The sequence below is a fragment of the Echinops telfairi genome, unplaced genomic scaffold, assembly GCF_000313985.2.
Source record: "Echinops telfairi isolate 266 unplaced genomic scaffold, ASM31398v2 ScPeMD7_7420;HRSCAF=8458, whole genome shotgun sequence".
In the NCBI taxonomy this organism is placed as follows: domain Eukaryota; kingdom Metazoa; phylum Chordata; class Mammalia; order Afrosoricida; family Tenrecidae; genus Echinops; species Echinops telfairi.
The window spans coordinates 20,034,131-20,053,830 of NW_022111320.1; the positions used below are offsets into that span (position 1 = coordinate 20,034,131).

Consider the following 19,700-nt stretch of genomic DNA (forward strand, 5'->3'; position numbering starts at 1 on the left):
GAATGGGTTAATGTTGGACTTGTGGGCTTGGGCAGCATTGGGTTGGGATGTTTTCGTGATGCACCTTTCTTTACATAAAACTCTCTCTTACACGTGAGTTGCCGTGGATTTGTTTCTCCAAAGTACCCAGACTAATACACCCTCCTTCCTGCGGAGGCGCATTCTGGCTAGCTTGCTTCCAAGACCCATCCGTGGGAGTCTTTCGGCACTTTCGCTATTTTGTGCCAGCACCACAATGCACACGCGTCATTCTACTTTGCTCCTCCTTACACTCAATATGTTCAACGTTCACATGCAATGGAAATACTGGGGTTTGGGTCAAGTGCACCTGAGGCCTCAGAGTGACACCCCGTTCTTCAACACTGTAGAGGGGTCTGGTGCAGCGGGCTTTCCCTGTGCCAGGTGCCTTTTGATTGAGTGACTGCTGCTTCCAGGAGCACTGGTTGTGGATTCAAGCGAGATGAAATCCCTGACAACTTTGGTTTTTCCTCCATTTATCGTGATGTTACCTATTGGTCCAGTGATGAGGATTTTGTTTTTCTTTATATTGACTTGCAATCCATACCGAAGGCTGCAATCCTCGAGCTTCATCCGTAAGGGCTTCGAGTCCTCCTCACTTTCAGCAAGCAAGGTGGTGTCATCTGCATATCACAGGCTGTTAAGTCTTCCTCCCATCCTGATGCCACATTCTTCCTCCTAGAGACCAGCTTTGGGGATTACTTGCTTAGCATACAGACTGAATAAGTATGAGCAGCGGCTACCACCCTGACATACACTTTTCCTGATTTTAAACCATGCAGCATTCCCTTGCTCTGTTCGAACAGCTGCCTTTTGACCCATGTGTAAGTTCTACATGAGCACAATGAAGTGTCCTGGGACTCGCGTTCTTCTCAAGGCTGTCCACGGTTTGTGATGAGCCACACAGTGGAAGGCTTTACACAGTCAATAAAACACAAGCAAACACCTTTCTGGTACTCGTTCTTTCCAGCCAAGATCCATCTGACAGCATCAGTGACACCCTTTGTTCTGCATCCTCCTTTGACTCTCTGGCAACTCCCTGTCAATGCACTGCTACAACACATCACTGTTAAATGGTCTTCAGCAAAATTTTACTTGTACGTGATATTAATGCTATTGCTTGATCATTTCACATTCTCTTGGGTCACCCTTGTTTGCTGTGGGTACAAATATAGCTCTCTTCAAGTTGATTGGCCAGTTTACTGCCTTCCACATTTCTTGGCATAGGTATGTGAGCACTTCATCAGCTTGTCGAACCCTTTTAATTGACCTTACATCAACTCCTAAAGCTTTTTTATTTTGGCTAATCCTCAGTGCAGCTTGGCCCTCTCTTCCTTCAGTACCATTGGTTCTTGATCATATTCTACCTCTTGAAATGGCTGAATGTCAACTAGTCTTCTTGGTACAGTGATTCTGCGTATTCCTTGCATCTTCTTCTGATGCTTCCTTCATCGATCAGTATTTTTGCCCATAGAATCTTCTAATATTGCAATGCGAGGCTTGAATGTTTTTCAGTAGAAACTGTTCTACTGGTGTTTGTTTAGCTGTGTTTATTTTCAAAGCAACACTATATATAAAAGTCCTACCCTGAATACAACCTGTGTGTATAATCCCTCTTGCATGAGAAGTAGGGGCTGCCACTACAGCTGGCCTTTCTCATTTGAAGTCTGTTTCCCATGCTGGGACTGCTGAGTCTGACAGCGCAGGGTACTGTGCACAGCTCCCAGGGGTGTCACGCCCCTCACGGATAACAGAGCTTTGTAAGTTTACTACTGCTAGTGTCCAGCAGATGGCAACAGAGTGTCTTGTCCTAACAGAAGTACTAGGTCCTAGGAATTTTCCGACTGATGGATGGGAAGGGTCTTGAGGAAGAGGCTCTGGTTACTGGTTGACACAAAGTTGCCATGTAGTCTACGCGGGCCTTAGTCACACGCATGTGGTTTCTTACCTGATCACGCCAGTTTTCACTGGGACTTGAGTGAAACTTTACCGAGCAGATCCATTTTCCATCCAGCAGTTCCTAAGCCTTTTGTTTTGCGACACTGACTGCAGTCCCCACCATGTAACGCCACTAACTCCCTCTGTGTGTCTCCTGTTTGCATTCACCCTTCCTCCCTCACCCCCGTTCCTGCTTTCTGAGTCTTCCAGGCAAATGCCCACGCTTTTGTTTTCAAGACGGCTGCTTGTTCTAAGGAGGGTGTGCCTTCCTGGTGTTGGGGAGGGAAACGGATTTCTGGGGCGGCCCAGTCAGGCAGGGGCTGTGGACTGGCAGAGGAGACGAGGCCTGCCCAGCAGCGGCAGTGGCTTTTCTGAACCAGCCCGGCCAGACCAGCTCACGGAGCCTGGTTTCTTGTGAGATCCCTGGCCTCTGGGTTGTTTCCTGCGCTGTGGTGCCAAGGCCTTGGGTGTGCTCTTTCTTGGGACTGAGCGGGGCCTCATGTTGATGGGCCTCTCTCTTCGGTTACTCGGTTATTTACATAGTGTGTCTCTGTCTCAAGATGTCAGCAGTGCAACATCAGCCCATTGTTTATTTCCAAACATAAACAAGCCCCCACGGAATGCCTCTGGCACATGGCTTTAATTCGGAGGCAGTGTGAAGTGTGTGTGTGTCCGTGTGTGCGCCTGCATGCCCGGGCTGTCTTGGGAGAAGCAGGGCTGGGGTTCTGTAGCCTGGTGTGGAGGGGAACTGATAACCCCGGTGGCCCCTGGAGGGTCTGCTCACCCTTACACATTCCTGGGACCACGTCTCCAATAGGTTATTTGACACATTCCTGCTTGAGGTCAGATGCAATGGTGGCGGATAAATGAGCTGTGAGCACAAAGCCAGTCCCCAAGCAGCAGCTTCTGGGAAGCCCCTGCCCCAGTTGGAGGCAGTTGGTGGTGTTATGTTGGGTGGTGGCTGGGGGGGAGGGGTGGGCAGCAAATACTCCCTGTCGTTCGCCACATTCCTTTTAGAAGGGACTGGAAACAGGCCCGGGGCCTTCTGGGAAGAGAGCAGCAAAAAGGATGGAAAAGCAGCGAAACTTCCCTTTGCTCCAAACCACGTTGGTTTACAAAGGGGCAAACGGGGGAGAGGAAGGCGTCTCCATGCTGGACGCCATCAGCAAGGACCGAGAGTGTCCCTCCTTGGCTGAGTTGAGTAGGCACTGGCCTGTGTGTGGGGTGGAGCAGACTTTGAGAGACCCCTGCCCCATGGTGGAAGAGTTTCTCTCTTCTGAAGGGGAAACACCCAGCCTCTTCACTCTCTCCACGTGACTCAAAGGCTGGCTTGGATGAGCTGAAGGCATTTTTTAAAGGTGCAAGTCAAACGTGAAGCTTGTATCCCTTCTGTGCTTGTTTTCATCCCTCTTCCCTCACAAACAGGCCTGCAGGGCTGTCTGGAAGAGGCAGTGGCGGGGTGCCGGCACCTTCAGACCCGGTCAGGAGCTGCAGGAAGGGAGGAGGGCTTTGGGTTTCCCCGCTTTCTGCCTGCACGATGCCTTGGCAGGCAGCTGCAGGCCTTGCACATACAGTTTAAATTATGGCTCCCGGTGTCTGTTGACATGCAGGCTTCACGAAAGCTGATTCAGATCCATTTCAGGGTTTGAAGGAGTGTCTGGTTAGCCCGGGCCCCTCGCTGTGGATTTTGCGCCGGAGCCAGGGCCTGCTGCGCCAAGCACGAGGCTGCCTGGGATGTCGGTGGACGGGCTTCTGGAAGGTCCCCGGGGAGAAGGCTGGGCTGGAGTTCAGCTCTGGGAAAGGCCTTTGCCGACCTTATATGGGCTTCTGTCTTTGATGAGCAGTTTAAGGTGGGCATGAGCGCACACCCGTCATCCCCTGGTGGCGCACACAGTGAAGCACAAAGCTGGCAGTTCAAACCCACCCAGAGGTGCGTCAGAAGAAAGGCCTGCAGATCAGCATCTGAAAGGGGACAGCTGCGCAGAAGCAGCTCTGTGCTGACCCACGGCATCACCATACGTTGGAATGAACTCAATGGCAAACGGGTTTCCTATGGCACCACGGTCGCTGTAGTGCGCCCGGGAGCTGGTGAGACAGGGCTCCCTCACCGGGCCAAGTTCCATGTGCCCCTCCGGGCTCAGCCTAGCCTCCACCCCTGGTGGCTGTCACTGGTCTCTGTCCACTTACACAAGACCTGTCACCTAGAAGGGATGACTGTCTGCAGAATGAGGGCACGGGCATCCTTGCCAGCATAAAGCTGCTGGCTCACAGGCCTCTGTGGTGCTCTGACCACATGGGAACAGCTAGGACCCTGTGCAAGCTCATGTTCGCATGGGATGGCTCAGGGGACATCACGACTGTGTGTACATCTGGCCATGCATGTGCACCCCTAGTCGTCATGAGCACATCCAAACAAGGCCCTGTCTCATGGCAGCATTGTTTGTAGTGCTACCGAAGGCTACCCTCAGGACAACTGCAGCGCTCGGGCCACTTGGCAGAGGGAAGAGGACTTGGGCATCGTCCTCCGTGCACACACCCTGGTTAGCAGTGGCACGCGCCTGCGTGCCTCTTGGAGGCGTTTCTGTTGAAAGGAGGGGAAGGCATGCTATGTGAAGTGTGGCCCCTAAGCCAGACCCATCCAATCTTCCCCTCCAATCCAAATGCCAGGCTGGATCTTAGGGCAATACAGCCCAGACGTTATGCACTAGGCCATGGAATATCAGCAAAAGATGGCCAGATCATCTTACTCAGTACCCCGGGGGGGGGGGGGCAGGGAACACAGCCAGCCATAGCCATGCCCCTCCTGAACTCCCACCCCACCAATAACTCAGACACGCCTCATGGCTGGTTTAAGGCCCTCAGTTTACACTGCAGGAGCTCCGTGGTACAGCCACAAAGCCTTCCATTTAGCCAACAGAACCACGAAGGGCCGTGAAACCTTACTATAATGGATGCCCTGGGTACCTGCCTGCTTCCTCCTTTATGGAGGTCCCACCCCGCTCCTCCCCCTACCTTAGCCACACCTGTTCGGAGCCGTGGGAGGCAGGTGGCCCCAGACGGATCTCTTTATGCAGAGAACATCAAAATGAGAGCCCGCCGCTGGGCTCCGCTAGCGATCTCTGGGTTGGACTCCGTTTCTTGTCCACCTAGTCTCATGCTTGAGCAAGAAACACACACTGTTTTCTGACCCCAAAGACAACAACGGTTTGAATTTAAAACATTCAATCGCAATCAGCTGAGCGACTGTTTGCACCTGGCGCCTGGGGCATGGAAAAGCACCAGCTCTGTCCCAGCTGTGTCCCTGGTCCTGCTCTAAGCGCTAGAGTGGGGATGAGCACAGACAAGGCCCCCACCCCCGGGACCACCGAGTCCCAGTGGAGGAGACAGACCAGCCTCAGATCATGATGCTGGGCCATTCATCATGAAGATGGGGGTGGGGGCCTTCCAAAAGTTCCTGGGGAAATCCCATTCTCCCTTAATTCCATTTCCCCATGAACTTTGGAAGCTCGGCCGTGAAAGGGCCTCAGATTCCTGAGAGGAGAGAGCGAGAGTGCGACCGTGAAACCCACCAGGCCTTGGGGCGATGGCTTCGCTGAGAAGTGAGCTTGAGACAAGGAGTGAGGGAGGCGCAGCGGAACCTGGGGAGGGAGGCAGTTACTGTGCTACAGCCTGGTCCCCCGCAAACGAGCTCCCAGGGGCTGGAAGGATCCAGGAAGCCGCTCCCCAGGGGGTGCACTAGACGTGCCGCCCATTTCCCCCGGTAGGCAAGGACAAAGCACTGCTCTGGGCCTCCTTTTCCCGACCTTTCCTTCCGTCCATGGAAAATCCTTCCACTCCTGGCTGCTATCCTCAAGCTCCAGCTTTGGGTGGACACAGGCCGCGGGGCCAGCAGTCAGCAACTACCAGCCAACCTGCAGGAGAGAGGGGCTTCCTACTCCTGCGAAGTCAGTCTCAGCCCCCGTCCTACAGGGTCGAGATGAGTCAACCTTGACGCGTGGCTGTGCCCTTGGTTGTTGGTGGCTCTCTCACACGAGGGCTGGAGGAAGCTCTGCTAGACACGGTAGTCAGGGTGGGCGTGCTTGGCGTGCTCTCTCTTTCTCTCTCTTGTGGCTTCCCAAGGAGCCAAGATTCAATTCCAGGCATGGGACAGTGCCTCCCTGGTACTGGTACCCTGGAGCAAGGAAACTCTTCCATGGTGCTCTAAGCCTGCCGTGGCAGGAGAGCAGGGCTCCCACAGGGGTGGATGGTGGATGGTGGATGGTGGATGGGGGCCCGTGGCCGCAGACTCACCTTCCACAGTAGCACGGCCAGCAGCAGGAAGATGAGGATCCCCACCAACAGACTGATGGCAATGATCCAGCCCACGACGTAACCTCGTGGCTCCAGGTTGTGCAAGGCTTCGAAGACCACCTACGAGGCAATGCAAGACTGAAAACACGGCCCAAACAGCAGACGCGCCCACAGCATGACGCAGCCCAGCCGGCCTGGACATCCGGAGAAAGCTCAAGATAAGCGCCCAGTTGGCTGCGAACAATGCCGGCAGGTGCTTTCCTGGAGTAGGGCTACTACATTGTCCACCCACCCCTCTGAAGGCACCAGTCATCTGTTGTGAACTGAACGGTGACCCTGCGAAGCTGCGTGGTACATCCTAGCCCTGTACCTGTGGGGCTGAACCCATTTCAGATGGGTTTTCTTTGTTGTCTCAATGAGACGGCATGAATGCAAGGGGGTGTCGAAAGTCCTTTTTTTCTTAGATCTAAAAGAGATCAAACTAGCAAGTGAGTAAGCAGATACCGCATGAAGATCACCATGGAGCCCAGGTACAAATACAAACACTGAAGAGAGAGAGAGCGAGCGAGCTCGCACCAGTCCCTTCCCCTCTTCTCAGACTTCTAACCTCCTCAATTGTGAGCAAATAAAGCCCTGTGACCGCCATCCACTTTTGGTCTGTGTTACAGCAACACAAGGTCCCGAAGACAAAAACCCAAGCCCCGAATCTTAAAAGGGCGACAATCAGCTTGATGACACAGCATTGTAAAATCTGTGCTTTGCGAATCCTCACCACCACCCCTGCGGTAGGACTCCAGCACCCATTCTCCAGAGAGGGACACAGGAGGCCCAGAGAGGACAAGCGGTCTGCTCTGGACCAGGCACCCATTGGCGATCAGAGTGCTGGCTATACGGGTGTGCACGCGCTCTATCCACGCTGTGGCACGCCCATGCTCACAGGACAGGGAACAAACACCCCACAGTTATCTGTCCTCTCTGCTGCTGTTGGGCACCAGGTTCATGTTCAGTTTGGGGCTGCTCCCACAGCTGATCTTCAGACCATCGGTGCCCAAAGGGAGGGGCACTGAAATCAGTTCTCTTAAGCTCCCAGTCTCTGGTTAGGTTCCCACTAGAGTCACATCTTTAAAGACAGAAGGCCCTGGGTGGCACAGTGCTGACACATTGGGCCACTAACCACAAGGTCAGCAGTTCAAAACCACCTCTCATTCTGTGGGAGAAAGATGAGGCTTTTCACTCCTATAAAGAGCTACGTCTCGGAAACCCACAAGGGCAGTTCTACTCTGCCCGCGGGGTCACCATGAGTCGGAATTGAATTGGTAGCAGTGAGCTTGATTTTTGGCTTGGTCTTTAAGGATGGACAGGGAGATTCTTGCCCTGTGAAAAGCTGTGGACCCATTCCCCTTCCGCACTCAGAGTCCCTGCTGGTGTTTTGTACAAGAACTGTGGGGCCTGGTGGCCAGGAGGAAAGGTCTCAAGGTAGCAGCCCGGGGCTGCTAAGGTACCAGCTTGCACCACCCAGCCTGGTTGCATCGGGGCAGCTGTTGGCAACTCAGGAGGAGCCGATTCCTCCTCCGAGAAACATGCTCTGAGAAGGAGACTGGCATGGTTTCTGGAAGGCCTGCTCAGCCCTCTCGTTCACAGAGAGTCCGTGAGGTGGGCTATGAGCCCAGTGGGAGCCCCTTGTAAAGCCCAGCCCATTGAGGCCACACAGATGGCTTCTGAGGGACACTGCCTGCCTCAGAGTGTCTACAGCCTGCATCCTGGCAGAACCCCCTTGGAGGCCTGGCTTTCTGGATACAGAGACAGCACGTGTGCCACAGTTTAGTCTGGCAAAGCCTACAAGCAGGCCTTGTCATGTCCTGGAATGTGTGCTGAACCTTGTATCACTTTTGTGGGGCCATAATCTGCTGGGACACGTGCTTTATGCTTTGTCCCAGCCCGTTCCCTCTCATCACAACCCTCGTAAAAAAGCCCTTGGGTGGGGGTGGGGGTCAGCTAAGCACCCTGGAGCTTAGTTAACAGCCCCACAGCAGCACGGACTCCTGGGAGAGCTGGGACACTGACCCTCATGAACACGCTGGGCGATCTGGCTCAAGCCCGTTTCCCTCTAACTACCCTCCGATCCCTCCTCTCATTTCCACCCGTCCCACTGCCCTCGTCCGGTCCGGTGGTCTGGCTAGCAGGATGCCGACAGCGAGACGTCATCTGAGGGCACGGTGGTCCTTCTAAAACACAGGTCTTGTCACGCCCCTTCTCGGCTCACACCATCTGTGGCTTCTCATCACTCAGCAGCTCAGGAGGCCAGGTCTTTCCAATGGGCCTCCTGCCTCCCCTGACACGTCCTCACGTCCTCTGACCAGTGACACATGCACCCACCTGCTTTTGCCAGCTGGAAGGTCCTTCCAGTAGCTCCAGTACTGCACATCTTAAAAATGATGATGCCCTTTGACCCATTAGTTCTGGACTTGGAGATTGACTCAAAGGTAAGGCAGATAAAACACAGGCAGAGTTCAATACTCAGAGATGTTCATTGCAAAACACTACCTATTGATATAGAATCAGAAATACTTGGCCCACGAAACCACGAGGGCATCATCAGGCAAATTAACTGTCACCCCCAAATAACATAATAAGTTATGAGTTGAGCTGCTAACTGCCAAGGTCAGCTGTTCTAAACCACCCGCCGCTCCATGGGTGAGAGATGAGGCTTTCTACTCCCGTGAAGATTTACAGTCTTGGAAACCCTCAGAGGCAGCTTTACACTGTCCTGTAGGGTGGCTATGGGTTGGAGTAGACTACGGGTTGGTGGCAGTGAGTTTGATTTGGTTTAAACATGGTGTATTATAGAGCTCTTAAAAACAACGGCTATAGAGCTAACCAGCAAAGTATAATTTCTGGAAAGTAAAAAGCATGACTCTCATACAAATACTGAGTGAACACATGTCAAAGATTTCTCAATTCATTAAGGGGATCATCAGAGTTATGAGCCAGGATGTGCACGCAAGTCCAGACAGAAGGGCAAGAACGCTGGGATCAGACCGCCACATCAGAGGCAAGACTGGTTAATATCAGACAGAGATTCTCTACCAGATGGAAATCATGGGCATCTTTATTGGTAAAAGTCGTTCTATGAGTTTACAGTCTTTTACAAGTTAATACGTAACATCACCAAACTCGCTGTCATCAAGTAGAGGCTGACTCACCGGGGCCACATTGGACAGGGCAGAACTGCCCCTGTGAGTTTCTAAGACGGTAACTCTGTACGGGAGGAGACAGCCCCATCTTTCTCCCTCGGGGTGGCTGTTGCTTTTGAACTGATGACCCTGAAGTTTGCAGCCCAAACGCATAACCACATGCCACCAGGGATCCTTCTGTAACATCAGAGGCGAGTCATCCTTGGGCAGGCCTGTTAGACCAGCACCTTTTAAAATCTCACCTATCGGAATCATATGAGGAAACTCGCTGAAAGGCAGATTCTGGATCAGGAGTCTGGGACAGGAGCCTGAGACCATTTAAAATAAGCTCTGTGGCAGGTCCATAATCTGTCAACTTGTGAAGGGGTGGAGTCTAGCCTGTCCATCAGGTTGCAGCTTGACCTCCTTTGGAGGTGCCATGGAGATAAATAGCTCACTGGAGGCCAGGTACACACAGACTCGCTCTGCTTTGTCTTCCTGCTGACAAGCCACATGGAGACCCCTGATGGAACTAGAGCCTGGAGCTGGAGGAGCCACGTGGAGATGCTTCACTACCACTGGATCCACAAGACTTCCCACCCACTGGCCTGTGATCTTCCTGCATTTTGTGTCGTTGCATGTGCTGCGTGCGTCTGAAGAGGACTTTATCAACTGGTATCAGACATATAGGCTAATATCAGACTTATGGACTTGATCTGGACTAGGCTGTTTTCTTACCATACAATTACTCTTTGATATAAAGCTCTCTCTTACACACATATGAGTATCTATGAATTTGTTTCTCTGGTCAACCCAGACTAACACAAGCTCCCAGGAGCCCTGGTGTTGCTGGTCCTCAGGCACTGCTTTGACCTTTTGGGGTGAGGTCACGCTGAAGTACATCTCTGAGAGGGCAGACAGCCTTTTGCCTGACTTCCCAATTTGACCTACTTGTGAAAACACGGGGATAAGTGAAAAATGATAATGCTATCATGCTAGGTGAAAAGAAGGCCAGAACAATGATTCAGTGAATGGACTCTTCAGCTATGCAAAAAAGAAAGAAAGGTAAGCATTACATGATATATATAATGGATAGTTTTTCTCTTTAGAAAATTTTGGACTTTCCTAAAAAGAACTTTTTTTTTTTAAGCTAGGAGCCCTGCTCCAATATCTCCTCCCTCAAGCAGCCCAGCCCCATCTCCTTTTGCAGCAGAATTCTTCCTTCTCTGAGCTGTGGTTGGCGACACCATCGTTTTCAGGCTCATATAGCAGAGAAAGTCCACCAGAGCACCCCAACATTTAACACAGACAAAAGTGAGATTCTCAGGTTGAAAGGAGGCCATTCAGGACCCAGCCTGCCCCGTCTCCCTTCCCAGATCTTCCTCCCCCCAGCCCAGCAGCCTCTCAAGCCCCTCTGGAGGACCAGGCTGCTACACAGTTCAATTTAAAAACCACAGCCCGGTGAGTACTTCATAGACCCAGTCTAGGTCCTTCTGCAAGGTAACGCTGTATCTTCCCCTCTGCGGGGCCCAGGAAGCTGCGGGTTCCTACAGGACAAGGGCTTGTGTGTACGTATCCCTGTCGTCTAAGTCGAGGCGGTGATTTGTTACGTGACTCGAGTGCACAATGAACGAATTCAATGGTCCTTCCACCATAACACTAGACGAAGCGCAAACATGATTGCGTCTGCCGCATCAGATCTGAGGGTTTAGGCTGGAGTCTCGGCGTGTGCTTCACTTCTATTTTAAGAGGGCGATTGCCTGGGTGGCAGAGAATGGTTGTTGCTCACCTAAGGTTGGTGGTTTGAATCCACCCAAGTTGTGCCAAGAAAAAAGGCCTGGAGATGCCCTTCTGTAAGATTGTCACCACTGAATTTCTACTCAAACACGTGGGATCGCTGTGAGTTGGAGAGGATTCTACAGTACTGGGCATTTGGGAGGAACCCTGGCCACCTGCCCATCCACTCCCTCCACCCATTTAGCTCTCTGCCCATCTCTCTATCCAGTGTCAAACTCCATCTATCTATCCATCACCCACCACCCAGCAAATGTGTATGTAACACCTATTCTGTGCTAAGCACTGTGGGGTCTCACTGGTAAATCACGCAGATGGTATTTGCTCTCTTGGAGCTCCCAGCTGGGGGCAGATACCGGCCGACATCCCCATGAAAAACTGCTAAGTGTAAGAAGGGACAGGCTTGCAACTGTTTAAGACTCTTGGAGAGGCACGGGCTCAGGAACGAGTTCCAGAGGAACTGCTCGAACTGAGAGCTGAAGGATAAGTTCACTAGTGAAAACCGGGAGAAGCCAGCATTCCAAGGAGAAGGAGTAGGCTGGGCACCATCCCTGTGACAGGCGGGAGCTGGGTAGGAATTAGGCACTGTCACTAGCCGGTTCATTCTGAAGCAAACAGAATGACCAGAAAATCAAAGAAAGATGCTTGAATGAGGCTGGAGAGAGGGGGCGGGCCAGAGGCTCTGTTAAAAATTGTCTTCTTTATCTTAAGAGGAATGGGAAGCCCATGGGGCTTAAGCAGGGAAGGGGCATGATTTTCATCTCAACAACAACCACAACAACTTGGTAACCAAGACCTACCTATTGCTATCAAGTCAATTCCAACTATGCATGGCCTCTGTGGCTGTAAAGGTTTACAGGAGAAGCTAACCTCATCTTTCTCTGATAGTGTGGCTGGTGGGCTTGAACCGCTAACCTTGTGGTTAGCCATCCCAAGTTTACTCCATGGCACTGGCAGGGCTCCTTGTAACTAAGACATATGCATACAGTGTGGTATAGCCATCCAATGGCGTGTCGCTGAATGATATGAAGCAATGAGCTATCAGGCTATGAATGACATAGGAGCATCTGGCGTACTTTTTGTTAAGTGAGGAGTATTGCCTTGGGCACATCTGCGACAAAAGCGCTCTTCAAAGTGTTAGAAAGTCAAGTTGTCCCTTTGAGGACGAAGGTGCACTGGATCCAAGTCAGGATAGAGCCAACTGCCTCCTGTGCGGAGCAAGCTGCACCCGGAGTCAAGAAGACTGGAGAAGTCCTGGTGCATTTCGACGATGGTGCCAGCAAAGGCTGCTGGTTGCACAAGGTGGAACAACTCTGCCGTGGGGGAAGGAGAGCCAGACAGCTCCTTAGATGCAGCATGGTGAGGCTCCATTTCTCCACGGGGCACAGCGTCAGGAGAGACCAGTCTCTAGAAAAGGGCATCGTGGTGGGTAAAGTAGAAGGTCGGTGAAGAAGAAGAGGCCCTTGATAAGGTGGGCAGACCCCATGGCTGGAGCAATTGGCTCAAATACAGCAAGCCCTGTGGGGGTGGCACAGGACTGGGGCACGTGTCCTATTGTAAACGGTGCAGCCATGAGTTGAACTGACCCGATGGCAGCCACCACAAGTACAAGAACCCGGATTGAAAAAGCTACAGTCTATGGGATGCCATGGAAATGAGAGTCGGGGGGAAGCAGAACCACGGGAGAAACAACAAAAAGATCAGCGGCTGCCAAGGCTTCAAGGAGAGGGCGGGGTATTGTGGGTGGAACACGGGCATTTTTAGGCCACTGAAAACATTGTAACAGCGGCCACAGGCCAGGAGGCCTGTCAGGACCACAGGAGTCGGCAACAACAGAACCTTGGTGGAAACTGGCTGCTGTCAGGAACTACTGTGCTCACGGCGCCCTGTGTGCACAGCCCGGCTCCACGGCACTGCCAGGCGGGACCTTGCAGAAGCAGGATCCCAGGCCTCTCCAATGCTTTGCCTTATTTTTTTCTCCCCTCTTTGTTTAGGTTTATATTTCCTTTCCTCTGGTATCAATGTCAGGGGTACTGGATTATACAGCAGGCGAGTGTTAAACTTTTCTCTTTTTTAACTTTTCTTGTGAAGGGGGTGAAGGCCTACACAGCAGGTCATCCGTTTTAGATTCGCCAATTCACATGCATTTTGTTTCTCTGGGTGGGTTTTCGCTCCCAGCGTTTGGGCCAGTAATTGAGTACTTTGCCATTTGTGCCCCCAGGACCTCCTGTAAATGACAGCAAAAATCCCAAACCCACTGCTATTTTGTCAACGCTGACTCATAGCATACCCCTCCCACCCCACCTCAAGGGTTTCCAACACTGTTTACTGTTTACGGGAGTAGAAAGCCCAGTCTTTCTCCCAAGGAGCTGCTGGGGGTTTTGAACTGCCGACCATAGGAACGTTTTTTTAAAACTGTAAATTGTAATGGGCGCGGACAGTTGCAGCTCTCTCTCTCGGAGCAGCTGGTGGGTCTGAACTGCCCTACTTGTGGTCAGCTGCCTGGTAACCCAGGGAAACAACCACACCTCGACAGGAAGGCCAGGTGTCAGTCATGGGAAGAGCAATGTGTAAGCAGGAGAGAATTTCTACACAAAGTCTCTGTAATCCTAAAAGGGCTCTAAAAAGTCAGGTCCGTTAAATGAAGCTGCAAAATGAAAACAGATTTTCGCCACCATCCAGTTAGATCTGACTCACAAGGTAAAACTGCCCCTGTAGGTTTCCAAGACGCTCCGGCCATTGCAGTTAGAAGAGGAAATTCTATGTGCGTGAGGACAATGGGGTTTAACAATCCTAGTCAGTCATCCTCAGGTCGATTCCCACACACGCGACCCCCGTGGGTCAGAACAGAGCTGTGTACAGGAGGTTGTCAGTGGCTGTTTTCGGATGTAGATCACCAGGTCTTTCTTCCAAGGTGCCTTGGGGTGGACTTGAACTTCCAACAATGTAACTGTGACCTCACACTGGGGAGGAGGGCCCCCTGGGATGTGACGTCTCGTCAAGGAGGGGCTGCGCATCTGGTGCAGAACCCGTCAACCAGGAGAAGCGCTCCAGGACCAACTGACCTTGACGTCTGAACAGGATGTGCTTCTGAGGCCTTGCGAGCCCAGGCTCTCTCCTGAGCCAGAGCACCAGCTGCGGACCACCCTGCCTGTGACTCCTACCACCTGCTCAGAACGATGCTCCCACTGTAGGTGGGCACCAGAGAGGCCACCGCCGTTCCTCCCTCCCCCCACCACCACAGAGATGAGGCCCTTCCCCGCGAGTCCCCTCACCCTAGAACAGGTTCTCCCTGACGTTCTTCTCCCATGCGAATCACGTCCGAGTGAAATACCGTCTGTTGGCTCCTTTGCTTGCTGCCCCACAGCCAGCTCTATGAGGGGTGTGTGTGTGTGTGTGTGTGTGTGTGTGTGTGTGTGTGTGTCAGTGGCGGGGGCGACACGGACACAACCATGTCTATTTGGTTGGGTGGCTCACTACAAAGGCTGTAGTTCAACATCACCAGCAGCTCTCGGGGAGCAAGATGAGACTCAGTCTCAGAAACTCACCGGAGGCAGCTCTACCCTGTCCTGCAGGGTCGCTCCCAGGCAGAATCTGCTCGACGGCAGTGAGCTTGGTTCTGCACTGGCTGTTCCAGTGCCTGGGACAGTGTTTGGTCCTCAACATACCCGCAGTCAATAGTCGTCGAATGACTTCCTCTGTGGGGCACCCTGTCCTGGGAGCTTTTTCTAGTTCTGAAGGCCAGAGCTGGCTACTCGCTCCCTTCCAGCGGGGAGAGAGGGGGCAGTGGAAGCTGCAGAGAAAGGGCCTCATCCCACATCACAACATGGCTTGAGATCCCAGGGGAGCAGAGTGTCCTGTGGAAAATACGGAGAGTCCATGGTTCTGGGTTTGCTCGCTGGTCTTCGTGGTTGTCGGCTAGCGCTCTTTAAGATATGGGCAACTTGCTGGGCTTCTGTGTTCCTCAGTGGGCCCCAGGGGCCAATTTGGGAACCAGGGAAATCGACTCGTATTTTCTTCCTGAAGTGCCTTTCTGAGGCAAATTCCTTTTCTTGATGAGAGTCAGCTTTCCCGGCACCACCTGCTGTGGTGCCTGTTCCCATCTTTATGACTGTGTGGGCCCCAGCCAACGCGTCCTGTCCTTTCCTTTCCCTCCCTGACCTGCCTCCTCTCACTGAAAAGCTAGACGGCTTGACCTGAAATTCAACATGTTCTTGGTCCTTCTCAACCGGGACCTCCATGTGTGAGCACTACCTGGGAAGTACCCTGAAGATACTTCTTGATAAATGAGTCTCATGCAAAAAGAATAAGGTGACCAGATTTTAACATTGGTAAAGCGGGACACCATTGATAAAACTCATATCCTGGCAAAATAGCCACATGGCAGCCAAAAACTGTATACCCTAGTTTGTCGTGCATTCTTTCCAAAAAATCAGGGCTTTTTAAAAACGCCACGGGACGCGGGACAAATTTTTAAAAATCGGGACTGTCCGGCCAAAGGCGGGATGTCTGGTCACCTTACTCAAGAATCAACTGAAGATTCCCAGGGTCTTCACCCAAACGCTCTGTAAGGAAACAACAAACAAACCACTGCCATCAGGTTGATTCCGACTGATAGCGACGCTGTAGGGCAGGAGGGGGCTGCCCCTGTGGGTTTGCAAGACTTCTTATATCAGCAGGAAAGGTGGGAGACACGAAGAGCTACAGGGGGGACGGGTCAGTGGTCCTGCCAGGGAACGTCATCGCCACGTACACTCTAAGTGGCTAACCATCTGGGCATTGTTTCCCTCTGCTCACCCACACCCGGCTCGGCTCAGGCCGCAAGCCCATTTCCTGTGCATTCCAAGGCCAGGGCCCTAATCTACAATCTTGTGAAATGTTGCCCGACTTCAGTGTGGCGGCCAGCCTCTGTGAACATCTCCTTTGGACGGCCATGGTCAGAGAGCCAAGCCCTGAGAACAATCACTCCGGGAAGAGTGTTTGTCCTGAAAAAGCAAACCACCTTACAGAGGTTGGTGCTGGTCGCCACCCCCAACCCCGCAAGTTGGAAGCAGATTAGAGAATTTAATTTTCGTGTCTGGGATTTTGAAACGGGCAAAAATATGGAGATAAGGGCGAAGAGGACATTTCTGGGATCCTGACATGTGTTCATTTTCTCGCAGGAGGACAGGGATGGGGACAGGGTGGGGGGGCAGGGGTGGAGTGGGGGATAGGGGTGGGAGGTGAGGGGAAGTCCATTGGAACAGGATTTCTTTCCCAAGAACCCTTAATGGTGACAATAAAACCACTGCCATCAAGTCAAATCTCTCATAGGGACCCTATAGGACAGGGTAGAATTGCCCCTGTGGGTTTCTGAGACTGTAACTCTTTATGGGAGTAGAAAGCCTCATCTTTCTCCTGAGGAGCGGCTGGTGGTTTCAAACTGCTGACCTTGTGGTTAGCAGCCCAACGTGTAACCTTTATGCTGCCAGGCCCTGTCGATAATGAAAACATCGCCTTAGTATCCGATGTGAACCAGCGATGGCTGAAAGTGGTATTTTGGGAGGGTCCTGATGACTCTGAATTCAAAAACGGGATCTTCAAGGATGTCTTCGTCCCAGATCCCAGAGTGTAGTCTTCTACTGGAAGGCAGCACTCCCATTTTACCCATTCCCATTCGCTTTAAGTGGTAACACCACGGATTACCTGCTTTTCCAAACAGTTCCTGTTGGGCAGACAGTTCGTTTCAAAGCAACTCCTTAACTAGAGCTAGGACAACAAAGAGCCAACAGCTCTCTCTCTGGCCTCCCTGGTGAAGGTTTGAATTGGCAGTTTGATGGCCAAAAGGCTGAGAGGAAAGGCGGCTACTTCCCGAGTTCCTCCTGCCAGGGGAACGGAGCCCAAGGCAGTGCCGGCCCGTGGCATCGTTCCTCGTCCTGTCCCGGGTGTCTGTGATTGAAGACCCGCTTCTTGGACAACTCGGGGAGGCGACCGGAGGGCTGAGGGGAGGCTGGCTGGCACTTCTTTGCTATTCCAAGTCCAGGATGCCCACTCCTGTGTGCGGGCTTCACAGCCCTCACCGACTGGGGGGATCACACTCATCTCTTCCCTCACCCCAAAATAGAAGGCAAGCTGACATACTACTGAGGTCCCTGAAGATTTGACTTCTATACGAACCTTTCGTAATCAGGAATCTTCGAGGCGTGCCTGAGCTCTGACATGTAAAATTCCCGGATGCTGTCACTCCAGGCGGGAGGCAGATGGGCTTCTGCTCCGATCAAGAGGGAGTCTCGGAAAGTCCCAGGGGAAGTTCTCCCCTGTGCTGCCGGCGGCTGAGGCAGCACCGACTCGAAGGCAGCGAGGTTCTGGCTCATCACCGGAGCCAAGCCAGTCGGTTGTGGCCCCGTCAATTCTGACCTCTGGTGCTGGTGCTGCCGGAGAGGAGAATTGCTCCTTTCTCAGGGGTCAGCTGACCGGTAGCAGGCACTCAGGACATTTCTTCTGTGGTATTTGGAGGTGGGTTTGAACTGCCAACCTCCCAGTTAGCAGTCAGAAAACAAGCCAATTGGGCCACCCAGCGATGTCCATGGTGACACGCAAGTAACAAATGTGTACTGATTGATGGCTGCTATAAACGTCTCGCGGCAACAATCCGCACTGGCTCTTCCAGAAAGGGTGAGCTATCCCCTCAAAGGAAAGTCATTTCCAGGGAAAACCAAAAACCAAACCAAACCCAGAAAGCCAAACAGCTGCTCCTGAGTCCATTCTGACTCCTGGCCCCTCAAGGACAGGGTAGAACTGCCCTTGTGCGTTTCCAAGACTGTCACGCTTTACAGTAGTAGAAAGCCTCATCTTTCTCCCCGGAAGCAGCTGGTGGATTTGAACTGCTAACCACAAGGTTAGCAGGCTAATGCATAACCACACTACCACCAGGGCTCCTAAATCCCCAGGATGGAGATGCCACGAGATGGCTAGTGGCTGGGCACCTTGGCAAATGCGGCGTTCACGTTGCTCTCTCTCCTTTCAACACACCCAGGATCTGAGCACGTGCATGGGGGCGTCAAACCAAAGACAAGCCTTCCCTACCCAACCCCAAACAGCGAAAAGTGGCAGTGAAATTCCACAGGTGGGTCACCCTTCCCTACCCTCCCCCCACTCCATCTCCCTGACTTGTGGTTCGTGGCACCTTCCTGCCCCTGAGGCGGAAGCGCTAAGCTCAACTTCAGAGAAGAGAGGGGGTAGGCAGAGAATGAAAGGGACCCCTCTAAGCCTGGGCTGTTTGGACATGACCTCCGCAAGGTATTCACACCACTGGTTTTGAAACACCCCGCGTTCATCAGCCATAGAGCGGTGCGGCCAGGCGGGTTTCGGGGACAGGTCTGGGAAAGATAAAGACGAGCATCCCAGGCTGAGTGGACAGCCAGCTCCTGTCGAGGGTCGTTCTACATGGTTTCCCCTCTGGCTGGCCAAGGCAGGCAGGGAACCAGGCTCTCACAGCAGCAGCAAGCTGCCGGCGCTCCCCGTAGGGGTTGGAAGCTGAGGCCGGCCCTGCTTGTTGGGCTCACCATGCGCCTGCCGGCTTGGCTCGGAAGCTATTTTCATTCTCAAACCCAAGGCCCCTGGCTCCCCTCGCCCGAGGAGGGCTGTCCCCATGCACCCCACTCACCGTCATCTCTTCCGGGTTCCCGTTGGCTATTTCCACCACCCTGAGGGCAGGGTCCACCTTCACCTTGGCTCGGGTCATAAACTGGATGACAGAGGAACTGTCCTGTGGAGAAGACAGACCACTGGCTGTAAGACTGTCCCCACCTCGGCCATGGCTGGGCTCAGAGGAGGAGCTGAAACCCTAGGATGCAGTGCAGAACGACCAAAGGAGGAGACACACTTCACCACTTACCTAGATGCCTCTCTGTCAGGAGCACCTTTATGAAACATATCAACGCGTACAGCCGGAGAGTCATCCTTGACCCAAGGCAGGCCCGCGTGTGTCAGAGTAGGGTTGCGCTCAGTAGGATTTTCCGTGACTGATTTCTGGGAATTAGGTCACCAGGCCTTTCTTCAAAGGCACCTTGGGGTAGAACTCCACTCTGGGGACTCAGCTGAGCATGTTAATGGTTTGCACCACCCAGAGAGCCTATATAAAGCACAGACTTCCAGGTTTTTCCCTTGAGAATCCTTTCACACCATCCCCTCTGGGTGTGGGCCAGGGATGTGAACAGCTCTGCTACTGTGCAGAATGCATTAGAAAGTGGATGGTTGCTGCTGCAATTAGGGTAAAATTTAGCACCCTATCATTTGATCTCCCTTATGATCTGTTTAAATTTGCTTTACTTTTAAATATTTTCTGCTTCCTTTTCAATTGAGGTTTTCATCTGTTTCATTTGTTCTTGTTAGTTTTATTTTCAAATGTTTTTCTGTAGCTGAAATGCAGGATGAGTAAATCTCTAGAGACAGTAACTGGATGAATGGCTCCTTGGGGGTCTGGCAGGGGAGTTTAGGGGCATGGGG

General features: G+C 52.6%; 1 protein-coding gene across 1 annotated transcript in view; it reads right to left on the reverse strand.

The window, feature by feature from the left end:
* The window catches only part of ITGA9 (integrin subunit alpha 9), a 313,829-nt gene that overhangs the window by 11,602 nt on the left and 282,527 nt on the right, over positions 1–19,700 (reverse strand). The window contains exons 19-20 of the mRNA XM_030887657.2: positions 18,859–18,960; positions 6,247–6,366 (exon numbers count right to left, since the gene is read on the reverse strand). Of these exons, the coding sequence (XP_030743517.2) occupies positions 6,247–6,366; positions 18,859–18,960 (222 nt within the window). The remainder of the gene's footprint in view (positions 1–6,246; positions 6,367–18,858; positions 18,961–19,700) is intronic.